At 41.0% G+C, this 12,607-nt stretch overlaps 1 protein-coding gene across 1 annotated transcript; it reads left to right on the top strand.

The window, feature by feature from the left end:
* The first annotated feature begins 1,570 nt into the window (after window positions 1-1,570).
* LOC139724719 (uncharacterized) lies at window positions 1,571-11,611 on the top strand. Its single transcript, XM_071635844.1, has 8 exons — window positions 1,571-3,202; window positions 4,374-4,542; window positions 5,054-5,245; window positions 6,256-6,424; window positions 7,159-7,313; window positions 8,972-9,074; window positions 10,320-10,440; window positions 11,576-11,611. Exons 1-8 carry the CDS (start codon window positions 1,571-1,573, stop codon window positions 11,609-11,611), a joined length of 2,577 nt encoding a protein of 858 aa, XP_071491945.1.
* Window positions 11,612-12,607: the final 996 nt, after the last annotated feature.

Raw genomic sequence — 12,607 nt, 5'->3', positions numbered from 1 at the left:
TAACATAATTATCATTCACAAGCCCTGAAAATTAATACTAACCAATGAAAATAGATTGCCATCGCAGATACAGTGCAGTTAATTACGTGAAATAGAGGATTATAATTCATTACTATATACAACGACTCGGTAATCTGTTAGTGAAAACGATGAATTGAGGCCAGGTACAGAGGGCGTTTACCCTCTCCTACGACTTATGCACCAAAAGATCCTGCCGTGTTGTACACAATCATTTTCTGATGAACAAGCTGCAGACATGGCATGCATCTGCTCCTTAGCTTTTGTGTGTACTTAATTGGTTTATATGATATGTTTCTACATTCATATCTTTGCGGTAAGTGATATCGTCATTTAACCATTCACAACGTTTTCTAAAACTAGGACTGTGGCAAATACATTACATTTACATTTACTCTGTCCCTCCAACCTCCCTCACTCGCTCCCTGTCCTCCGTCCTATTACCACCCACCAGTGCAGTGGCACATTACATGTCTGTTCGGCGAGGAATCGGATCGTTACTGTAGTCCCACGTGCTTGACTTTATGGTGGTGAATTTGTAGGCTCTTCACGTCTGCTGCTGTTATCCAACTAGAAATATAGGCCGAGAAATCTAGATAGAAAAATCGGTCTGTCCGGAGGAGTTTTATATATTTTTTTTTTACTTTGATGGTTCTCCTCCTGGGATAACCCCGGGGCGCTCCTTGTAAGTTGTACGCAGTAACTTGGGTCTTTTAACTCTGAACTTAAGCTTTAACAAAAGGAGACCTCCGGATGATTTTCAGATTTTCACATTTGAACAACTATGAATTAGTTATAATGAGGACAGAGTTTCAGAATTTGTGATAATTGGGATGAAGAATAAGAATATTTTCGATATTTATAACAAATTGCAATGAACAAGGATGATGACATGGCAGGGTAACCGTGAGAATGCATGAGTTGGGGCTCTCGAGCCCTCAAGGAAGCAGAACAAAACAAAAGACGAAGGCATGCAAAGATTATATACACAGGTGAACTCGCAAGCAAGCGGTATTGTAATGTACATGTAATGAACTTGTTGTGGATGTATAAGTATATTATGAGTAGCGTCTACATGACTCTTCTTGGGCCTATATATTCCACCTTTTTTTTTTTTACACACAAATGTGCCATTTGAATTGTGTTGCATATGTGTGGATGTCGTAAGTTACTGTAGCTTTACAAATGAAAGTCCACTCCATGTCAAAGTAAATCATATGTATTTTTGTCCTGTTTTGTTGAAAAATTAGAGTTTGGCTAAACTAGGAGATTATTCTGTAGCACATTGTTCAATAAGATACCTGACACAGGGCACAAATAAAGCCAAATGAAACAATGGCAATTTCATGAAGTACGCATATCTATTTTGAATATTTATTTTTCCTGCACTTTAAAAAGAAAGTTTGTTTTGCAACTATTTTTTGTAATATGTAGGGCCTGTTGGTAATGCATGTTTATAAGTCTGTCCTCAACTTATTTCAAATTCTTTTTTTTTAATGTTCATTCTTTCAGAATAAGCTCAACTGCACTGTATTCATGAGTTTGATTGACAATGAGCTCAAGCCATGGACTAGAGACATGCGAGATATGCGGCCAGGAAGGCTTTGTAGGCGAGGCTGAGGTAAGGACTCACATGCTGCTGGACCATGAGGAGAATGGCGGCTCGTGCCCTCTGTGCGACCTCGGCCAGGTGACAGTGGAGGAGTTGGCTCTTCATATGAACACCGCCCACAGGAGCATCCTCAGTCCTTACGCTTCAAAGGAGTCACAAAATGGTTGTGCCATGCAGAGGAGTCAGCGTCGCATAAGTGATGCCCCCTTTGCTTCTAGTGATGCAGTGGTAGTCGTGGCGGAAGAGGTTTGTGAGGAAGACTCTCTGATCTACATCGAGGACTACTTTGGGGAGTCAGAGTCAGTGAAGCATCAGAACGGAAATCTGTCGGAGTTGGGAACAGCCAACAGGACTAGTATGGACTGTATTGATAGTGTTGAAGATGCTGATGTGGCTGCTGAAAATGGTAGTGTGAGTGAAGTGGGCAAAATCGCATCTTCTGAAGAGGGCAGTGTTGATGTTCATGAATCCGCAGGAGTGAGCGAGGCTTCAGGTGATCTCTTTGAAGAGACAAGATCACAGGAGGACTCCTGTAAAGAGAGTGCACAGGAACCCGAATGTCGTCTGGTGGATGAAGCCAAGGAGGGCCTGCAGGAGAGGAAAGTGATAAGGCTGGAGGCGGGAAGGGCAGCTCCTCAACAGGGTGATGGCTTCAAGGAGTGCCGGAGTTCAAAGGAGAGGAGTGCCTCCCAGGCGGGGAAGCAGACTGACAGGAAGCGGGGAAGGAAGGAGCCGGATGTCCGCCCCAAGGACACCCAGAGACCTGCTCCTGAGCGGCGGAGCAGCCAGCAGTCAGTGGACACGAACAACTCATTGAGGAGCGAGAGTGGGAGTGTCAGGAGCGAGACCAGCAGCCCGTTCAAGAAGCTGCTGAGAACATTAACAGGAAGTGCTCCCGAGGAGGAGGAGAAAGAAAGCAAGCGAGAAGAGAGCGGGATATGGGTTGAGCGTCTCACGAATGACTCAGAACCTGACATCATTGGGGGTGATGCGGACATGATGATAGAAGATGCCCTAGCAGCTGATGAGGTTGAATTTGATGACATTCCCAGCACCAGTGGCATAAATCCCTCTGCCACATCCACCCCTTCCAAGTCAAATCCACTGCCACAAAAGAATAAAGTCAGCCCCAAGAAGCCAACATTACTCAGTCTGAGCATGAGTGCAAAGAATGTGGACAACCCAATTCTCTGTCCACTGTGTGGTCTTGGCAGCTATGATCCCAATTTTCTGAGTACACACATCAACAATGAGCATCCAGAGGGGGCAGTGGGCGGGGCTGCTGAGTCTGTGAAGGGAGCTGGAAGTGGTGGAGCCGATGGAGCGGAGGACATCAGCTGCCCTGTGTGTGGACTCTTCGGACTGGGTCCTCAAGAAATGAATGCCCATGTCGAGAGGCATTTCACTGACCAGCCGACAGATGGGGGAGAGGAAGTAGGAAGCCGACAAGGACCGAGCCGTGACAGGATCAGTGAGATGGAGAAAGCTGATCGGCAGCTGGCTCAACAGTTACTACAAGAGGAGAAGAAAGCACAGAAGGCGAGGGAGGAAGAGGAGTTCAGAAAGCTGCAGGTCAGTGACTGGTTTCTTAAAAGACCCCAGTACATTTTTTATTCATGTTCAGCAATGTAGTGATGATATAATAGTAGTGCCCATAAGGAATATTAGCCCAGAATCTAATTTGTGCACTACACCTGTATTTCCACCACCATTACTTTGAAGCAACTATCAGTAGAAGTAGTCTCAGGCTGCGTTTATCAACTTTCCCCCGTTTAAACGACTTTCGAAAGCCCTTTCGATAGCCCTTTCGATAGCCCTTTCCATAGCCCTTTCGAAAGCCCTTTCCATAGCCCTTTCAAAAGCCCTGTCCACTCCCTGTACTATTAATGTGCCGCTTGTTTTCGTCGGCTGCATTTATCAACTTTCCCCTGTTTAAACGGCTTTCGATAGCCCTTTCGATAGCCCTTTCGAAAGCCCTTTCCATAGCCCTTTCGAGAGCCCTTTCCAAAGCCCTGACTGCCTGTACTATTAATGTGCCGCTTGTTTTCTAAGAAGGGACGGCGAAAAGCAATTACCATCATAAAGACATATCTTCCTTTGAGAGTGACGAGTCATGATACAATGCCACATGAATCAATTGTCTTCCTATCTGTGAGGCAGCTCCAGTTTAGCACATACTTCAGATATTTCTGAGTGGCGGCATAAGAAACGCATGGTTGCGTAACCGCAGTAGGGCGACCTAAAGGGCTTTCAAAACAGCTTTGCGTTTATCAACTTCGAAAGGCTTTTACAAACAGGTTTCTGATAACCTGTTTAGGAAACCTGTTTCGATCGATACAAATTTGGGGCTTTCAAAACAGCTTTGCGCTTATCAACTCGTGAAAATTCCTTGAAAGCTGTTTGGATAACCTGTTTCTGCCGAGAAAGGAGAGTTGATAATCGCACCCTTTCGTAAAAGGCTTTTCTAAAGGGCTTTCAAAACAGCTTTGCGTTTATCAACTCGTAAAAATTCCTTGAAAGCTGTTTGGATAACCTGTTTCTGCTGAGAAAAGGAGTTGATAAACGCAGCCTAAGTAAACCATGATGAGTGTATTATGATTTTACATTGTGCAAGCAGTAATTCAGGGAGGATATTATTTGAAATTGTTACTAGTATATCATCTGCATGTAAATCTGACCACATTGGTAGACTTTTCTGGGGTACTAATGTGATATTCCGACCTTTCTTACTTATCTTTTAAAGGAGAAGTATGGAACTGATGGAAGGGGTAGCTTCAGAGGTCAGACAGAAAGAAATACATCACGACAAGTGTGGCGGGGTCAGCTGACACCGTTCGAATACCATGCCCAGAGAGCTGAGCTGGCAGAGTCCATGGCAACCGGGATTGACAGTGGACAAACTCGGATGACCGGTAAATCTCACTTAATAGCAGAAATACATTCTCTCAAATCTGTCTTCACAGCAAGAGTTCTGTCAAGTTCCGTGTTTGTATTAAGAAGCAAAGCCCTTGCTCTCTATCAGCAGTTATTTGTAGTTAACATCACTAACTATCAGAATTGTCAATTACCTCACAAGATTTTGATGATGGTCGAGTGCTGGTTAAATTCCATTTTTTCACTTCCATAGCTGAGGCTAAAAACAACATGTGTAATTTTTTAAAAATTGTAAAAAATGTTGCAAAGTGTGTGTGTGTGTGTGTGTGTGTATGTGTTTATGTGTGTGACATGTCCCAGTGCAAGAAACACTCAGTGAGAATACGTATGTACATCATTTTACAATGACCCATGCAGATCTACACAAATTGTTTCTGCATTTAAGAATTAATTGTCCCTGCTGAAAGCAAAATTCTGTACATATAATTATATGCCCAATTTTTTTTTTCCTTCCCTTTGTCCTTTGATGCTGTCACACACCTTATGCAGGTATCATTCCTAAATTGATGGAGTATTATAACAACAAGGTACACGGAGTCTCATTTGCGCGCTTATCTCTCAACCTGGACCACTTCTCCTCGGCAGCAGGTGATGTTGGCTGGGGATGCGGATACCGCAACATCCAGATGCTGCTATCTGCCATGGTAGAGGACCCACAGTTCAGACAAGTTGTATTCAATGGTACGGAAACATGATTTTTTGTTATTGTTTTACTGTGTTTTCTATTTATTTTTGTTTTCTGTAGGTTTTTGTTTTAATATCTAGCTATTGAATTCAGATTTCCAAGTCTAACGACTTTCCCTAATTCTACATGAGGCGTTTAAAAAGCATATCTCTTCAAGTCCCAATGAGAGAATATTAAATTCTCCATGATTTGGGAAATGTGATTGCTTATTGCGGTGAAGGATGTTTAGAAGTATTGCCCTGATTGCTCTGTGAAACCATCCTGATTTTGATCCGCAAACTAATGAAGACAACCCGAGATCGCAGTTGTAATTCTCAGCTTGCAGAGCATAGCAGGAATTTAACTTTTAGCATGAATGGGTTGCCAGGACTGACAGATGTGCATTGCGTGATCAATCATTTTTGATGATTGTATTGCAAGTCTCAAATTGCTTCATAGTTTCTTTTTTTGAAGGCTCTTGTTGTTTTCAAGCATAAAAATCTTTGAGCATTCATTTCATTTTGATTTGATTTGATTTATTTATTCTCTGTATGGCATCTTTACATTTTTTTAGAATCAATATAATCAAACATAATATATACAACTATGATACTCATTGACATTATATCTAGTTTCTACAATTTCAACTATTTTGATTACACATACATCTGTGACATAATTACAGTACATGTGTTATGAATTACCATACCATACATACTTGCTTTTACTTGCTTTTTTTCTAAATGCAGGAGCTGTATTTTTTCCCCTTTTTATCGTTGGTACAATGTACAAAATAAAGCTTTTTATTAATGGTTGTTCATAACTTGAGTAACTGAATTATGATTGCAGAAAATTTGTAATAGTTTTTTGGTTATAGCTTGTTATTTGATCCCTTTGAGACCACCACCCTGTAAGTGCCATTGATATGTACACAAAAAGGATGCCAGTGGTAATACAGTAATCGAGTTGAAGAAATTCATCACATTCCAATTGAAAGCTCTATCATTCCCCATGCTGGCTTTTACAGGTAGAAAGGATATTCCATCGATACCACGCATCCAACTCCTGATCGAGGATGCATGGAGCAAGGGGTTCGACGTCCAGGGACGGGGTCAGCTGCAGGGCAAAGTTCATAACACCAGGAAGTGGATAGGAGCAACGGAGGTTGTGGCCATGCTCTCGGCACTTCGAATCAGGTGAGCGGGTCTTGACTGCCACAACCATACATCTGTGTGCTGTTTTTACCCTGTGAGCCTCGCTCGTATATTTCGTAAGAGTGGAAGTGCGAGGTGCGGAATGCATGTTTAATATCAATCTTCCAATGAACTGACATTCTCATAACACACTGCCAAGAGTAGACAGCTCTGCAAAGTGTCTCCAAATTAGACCTGCCCTACCAAGATTTAGTAGTCTCATGTTTGTGTAGATATTTATGCTGTACAGCACCATTCTTTAATACACTTGCTTGAAATGCATGTTGAACATGTTCATTGTGCACTAATCATGTAACAAACGTGTGTTGTACATCCTGTGCCACTCCAGCATCATTAATGGCCCAAGCCTGCCATTCTATCATGTACTGTAAAAGTGGATATTTTCGCGCGACTAATTTTTCGTGCTGGGCCGGTTAAGAAGAGTTTCGCGTGTTTTTAATTCTGCGGAATCAAGGCATCAACTACTGGAACATATGGCAAGCATAAATATTTGCGTGCTTTTATTTTCGGGCTAGCTTCTGGTTGCGCGAAATGCGTGAAAATTTCAACACCGCGAAAATTTCCACTTTTACAGTAATGTAAACTGAGCTGCTTCTTGGATTGCATTGAAGAGTTGTTATCATTGTAAACCTTTTTTGCCAGTGTGATCGCTATCGTCATTTCATCATTTTTATTCAAAGTTCAAACAATTCAGCAGCAATTGCTCTATCCAACAGGTGCAAGCTGTATGACTTCCATGCTCCCAGCGGCCCGAATGGTACCCATCCACGTCTCTTTGCATGGATCAGGGACTACTTTGGCAGGCCAGCACTGCTCAGCATGGATGGCTGTGGGAGATCCAACAAGCTACCACTCTACCTCCAGCATGAAGGTATATGTAGACCCTGCACAGCATCTGGTTCCCAAGAGTTGAAAAGGCAGCAGTCCTACACTAGGAGATTTATGGCCCAGTCAAAATGTCGGCGATCTGTCGGGGATTAGTTTTGGCCGGGGGTCGTCGTAGATAATAAAGAATCCTTGAACAATCCTAGCAATAATCCTAATAAAAATGGAGCAGTCACATTGTCTGAGATTTTTTCAAGGATTTTGACCCGGTTTTGTCGAAAAATCGTGGGATTAGCCTCCGATCGCCTCCGATTGCATCAGAGGCGATCGGAGACGATATCTGCGATTGTCTTTTGGTGCTCCCCTTGGCATCTTCAAAATCTTCAAAATCTTCTGTCACAGCCTCCTGCAGCAAGAGCGTCTCAAACTTTTAGCGATCCGGTCGGAGGCGCCCTTATATACACGGCGATTTACTACGATTCCACCGTACGAATCGTCAGAGACGATCACAGAAAGCATACGAATCGTCGCAGGGCGCCTCCGATTCAGTCGGAGGGCGCCGGAGACTACTCGCAGACATTGAATCTCAACCCGAATTTCCAATCCCACACAGAATCTTGCGACTAGTCTCAGATTATTCGGAGGACGCCTCCGATTAATCGGAGGGCATCGTAGGTCATCGGATATTGTGTCTGGGATGCCAAAAATGGGTGAAAAATCTTGCGAGCAATCTTGCAATTTTAAGTTCAAAGTTAGGAGCCGCGACGGGTGTGGCGATGCCTAAAAAATCAGCCACAAGCCGCAGGCGTCCGGAGAGCGCCTCCGACGGGTGCAAAATCGTGAGATCTGTCTCAAGATTTTGTTAAAATTTCCCGGGTTTTACCCATCGCTGACGCATCGCAACTGATTTGTGACTGGCCCATTAGGCTTCCACCGACCTCTATTGACTTGCTGGCTAGCTTTTGTCCATTCCTAGTATACGATCTCCCCAACTGATGAAAGTTTTTTGCATCTGCAGCAGTCTTCTTTTGTTGATCCTCCTTTACTGTACGAAATTTCATCAGAAAGAGTGATTCGATATCAAAGTATGACAGATTAAATTCTTGTATGAACAAGACTTTTACTTTGCAAATGAGAAATTTAACAAGATTATTTAATATCCCTTTGATATGATATTGCATACTAATTGTGAAGTCCAGTTTATTGTCGCTGGGGCAACAAGACCTCGTATCCACAAAATGTCAAATGTTCAGGGGAGCAAAAAAAACCAAACATGGCAGCCAAAGCACTGCATCAAATGGGATAGCCTTTCCTTTCACATGCCATGGTGGCTTTATTTTTGGGGTAAGACAACCAGGATTTGGACAGGAAATCACTTAACTGATTATCTGACCATTAATCCAAAAAAGCCATTTTCATTAAAATTTCAGATGCGAGGTCTTGTTGCCCCAGCGACGTTATGTTTGATATTGATATGAGTAATATTTTGCTCTGTGAAGTAGGAACTTTCACATTCATATGAAAGAATCATGATACAAGCTCACCCAACTCTTGAACTACTTCACATTAAGTGCCACATAAATACACTGATGAAGACTTGACAACTGTTCTGTCAAAGGAGTGAGAGTCATATGCCAATGAATAAGATCTACTGGATGAAAGGTTCTATTGATGTGTTATTCTGCTTTTCCTTCCCTTGTGCAGGTCACAGCAGAACAGTGGTGGGTTGTGATGTCATGAAGGACAAATCAACCAGACTGCTCATCTTCGACCCCAGCATGGAGCTATCTAATGCCAAAGCTCTGAGGTGAGGAAGTCAAGTATGTAATAAGATGGAGGAGTAAACAAACAAACAAATAAACAAACACACCCACCCACCTACACAGTTCCACAACTACTACTTAAAGCCACTATTTAACATCAGGAGCAGTGACTGAAAAAATATTGAAATTTTCTTAATCGATGCATATGTATAGATCAGTTGTATCACAAAACACCCTACTGTACAAAAAATTGCTATGAACCCGCAAATATAAGGAGATATCACTAATTTTCTCAATCAACCATCACGGAGACAGTTTATTTCAGAAATGGTTTTTAACCTGTTGAAGATGGTTTGATTTTGCTACAACACGCATTTTCCAGAGACACTTGCCCGAGTATACTAGGGACTCATCCTCAACAGGTTGATAAAACTATTGTTTTTACTTTATATATTTAAGAATACTAAACATTGATTATGCTGATTAATATTCACATGTTGGTTATTTAGCCCTAACTCACATTTTAGAACTATTTTGAAGCGCTAGAGCTGTTTTTTTGTTTTTGTCTTTTTTTCATCTGCAAATGTTAGCAAGGGGCTTTAAACTGTAACAATTGGTCAAAACTCAGTGACGACTTCATGTGCAACACAGCTGCGTTAGCTGGTATGTAGTATTGTCCAGAAGATAGTCAAAAGAGTTTGTGTAGAGGTTATTTCAATGTGTCCCCATGACAAAACTGCCCTTCACTCTTGTTAGGAAAAAGATACAAGAATACAGTAACTGTTTTTCATAACATACTCATACATGACTAAGATGACATTGGTATTCATGGCAGTTATATCAGGAGCACAAAATAATATTTGTTTGCGACCAATGTTATTCATGTTGCCACCCTTATGGGCTTGACATTGAATATAAGCAGGTGACTGTGATACATATAATGTTCTTCAGGAAAATTTGTGGACTGCAATAGCATCACTACTGTTCATATAGCAACTGACAGAGAAAGATTATTGGCAATGTAAATAAATGTTCCAAATATATAGGCACATAGTAAAATTTATTGTCATAATGTATTTGCAAGGTGTTACATTCATCTGATCCTATTGAGTACACGTCTTAAATGAGGTCCGGTGTGCATACATAGGACTTTGCTCTGTCAAGCAAGCGTGGGGCAAGGTTTTTTGCCTCCAGGAACAAGCTTTACTCTAAAGGTAAGCATAAAATTTCAAGTTGTTAGTCAAATCACTATACTGATGCACGTTGTGGCCTTTTGTGTTCAAATGCAGACGAGGTGAGATAACTGGTCACACGCTGAAGCCAGTGAGGAAGACCCTCGGTCAAATGAAGGCCAAACAGTACCAGGTGGTCAGCATTGAAGGGCTGATGACCAAGGATCAAGAGTATGAGGTATGCTGGACTCCCGTCATGGGTAGTAGTCCCAGACCTCCTCCTCGTTGTCCTCTATATAGCCAGTGGTGTTACTATTTGCATGTAGGCCAGAAGCCCTCACTGGCAAACATGGTCTCTGTTTTGTTTTGTTTTTTTATTTTGGTTTAAATTTCAAACTTCAGTGTTATTTAGACATATTATACAAACTGAGAAAGTAGTTACAGACTATGTAAATTTGTGTTATCTGTGGAGATTGGTAGTTAAAAAGCAAAGATTATGCCATGCATTTAAACTGTCTTCAAGAATAAATTACAAATTCTATTTATAGTACACAGTAGTTCAACTGACAGTGGCACAAGCCCAAGTAATTACTCTGTACAATGTTTAGAAAAACAGGGTATTTAAAAAGACAGAGTATGTTGTTATTTAGGGCAACAACTATTGATGGTTAGTACTATTATGTCATATTTTTGATGATAATGATTATCATTGTTATTTTCATCATAATCAATATTAGGATGAATGGTGGATGAATTTGTTGTGATCAATTGATTGCAGAGTTCTCATCTGTTTGACATGTGGAAAGAGATCATTTAATGTAAAGTACCAAGTTTACCAAAATCATCCAGACTAAATGCTGCTAATGCATTAAAGAGTTTAAAACACTTGTACATTATTGATATGTCAGAGATATGTCCAAAATATATTGTCACTGGTTTGACCAGACCATGTATCTCAAATTTGATGAAAATGACTTTTTTTTATTAATGATCAGATAATCAGTTCAGTGATGCCCTGTCAAAATCCTAGCTATCTTACCTAAAAAATGAAGCCACCACGGCATGTCGAAGGAAAGTCTATCCCATTTGATATAGTGCTTTGGCTGCCATGTTATTTTACTCTCCTGAACATTTGACATTTTGTAGATATTAGGTCATGTCACCCCAGCAAAGAATGGGTATCGTGAAATGTAGTCTTATAGCAACATACGCTCTCTTTCAGATGAGCCTTGAATATCATAAAGCCAAGTTTTCAACAGAATGTACAGCTGATAATTTGTAACATATGCAAAAATTGACAAAACTTATCATTTTAGAATCTGACAGAGATGTCCATTTTGTCTCATTTACAAACTCATTCTCTTTGTCTACAGAGGAGCAAACTGCTATCATCACACCGGATTCCTTGACATCGGCAGCACTCTCTATCCTGGTAGACATTATTCTTCATGTTTGGGTGTGCAACATACTTTATCTACAGCACAAAATCATCTCTCTCTGTCGCTTGGACCATCAAAGTCCGTACCATGATACAGCGAGTCTTGACATGAACAGGATCTCAAAACCAGCGCTTCTCGTTAGTGCCAATGACATGCATCTCTGCAAAATGCAAAAGTCTACTTATCGACAGGCTTGTGTAAAGAAAGCTTCAAGATGAAGCTATAATTGAGATGTTGCCTTGATACATCGATTGGAGGTCACCTTTAATCTCTGTCTTTCAGTAGATATTAAATTATGTGATATATGAAAACAGACTTCTAGCATATCTTATTGTGATTGTCTTCCATGTATGTTTGTCTTCCATTGAGACAACACAGAGTTGTAGATCACTACTTATCCTTTGCCTTGATATTTGATAATACACTCTTCGCCTATAAATATTTGTGTTTATAGCAGAAACCAAGAAATGTAGGATGAACAGGATTCACTATAACTTTTTCAGTAGATTTAAAAATGAATGCCTTCTTTCATTAAATTGGGAGTGTTTCACCAAAGCACCTGATTCTTTAAAGGGAATGATACCCCTGTTTCTTTGTTGTTGGAGGAGGACTGTTTAGGGAGATGCAAGGACCCATCTGAAGACTCCTGACTGCCCTTTTAGTCTTCTATTTTTCTAAATTTATTGACCAAAGGTTTTGTTGTTTGAAATTGAAGTTTTAAACTCATTGAAGCAATACTTAGTATGCAGCTGTTTTGTTGCAACATTAACACTTCATTGCACAAAGTACATTGGAGACCTGGCAAGATATCTGAACACACACACACACACACACACACACACACACACAAACACACACACACACACACACACACACACAAACACACACACACACACGCACACACACACACACACACAAACACACACACACACACACACATGCATACACACACACATCATGAGTGAG

Source organism: Diadema antillarum, unplaced genomic scaffold (genome assembly GCF_040938485.1).
Source record: "Diadema antillarum isolate AM-2024a unplaced genomic scaffold, OU_Dant_1.0 scf00000015, whole genome shotgun sequence".
Lineage (NCBI taxonomy): Eukaryota > Metazoa > Echinodermata > Echinoidea > Diadematoida > Diadematidae > Diadema > Diadema antillarum.
Note: the sequence above shows the minus strand (reverse complement) of the source record. Positions and strands in the feature narration are given on the sequence as shown.

Excerpts from the sequence above, each read along its gene's own strand:
- LOC139724719 (XM_071635844.1), top strand. The coding sequence starts at position 1,571 with ATGAGCTCAAGCCATGGACTAGAGACATGCGAGATATGCGGCCAGGAA. Across the intron at positions 7,314-8,971 it reads ACTCTACCTCCAGCATGAAG|GTCACAGCAGAACAGTGGTG; the intron begins GTATATGTAGAC and ends TCCCTTGTGCAG. Across the intron at positions 9,075-10,319 it reads TCTAATGCCAAAGCTCTGAG|ACGAGGTGAGATAACTGGTC; the intron begins GTGAGGAAGTCA and ends GTTCAAATGCAG.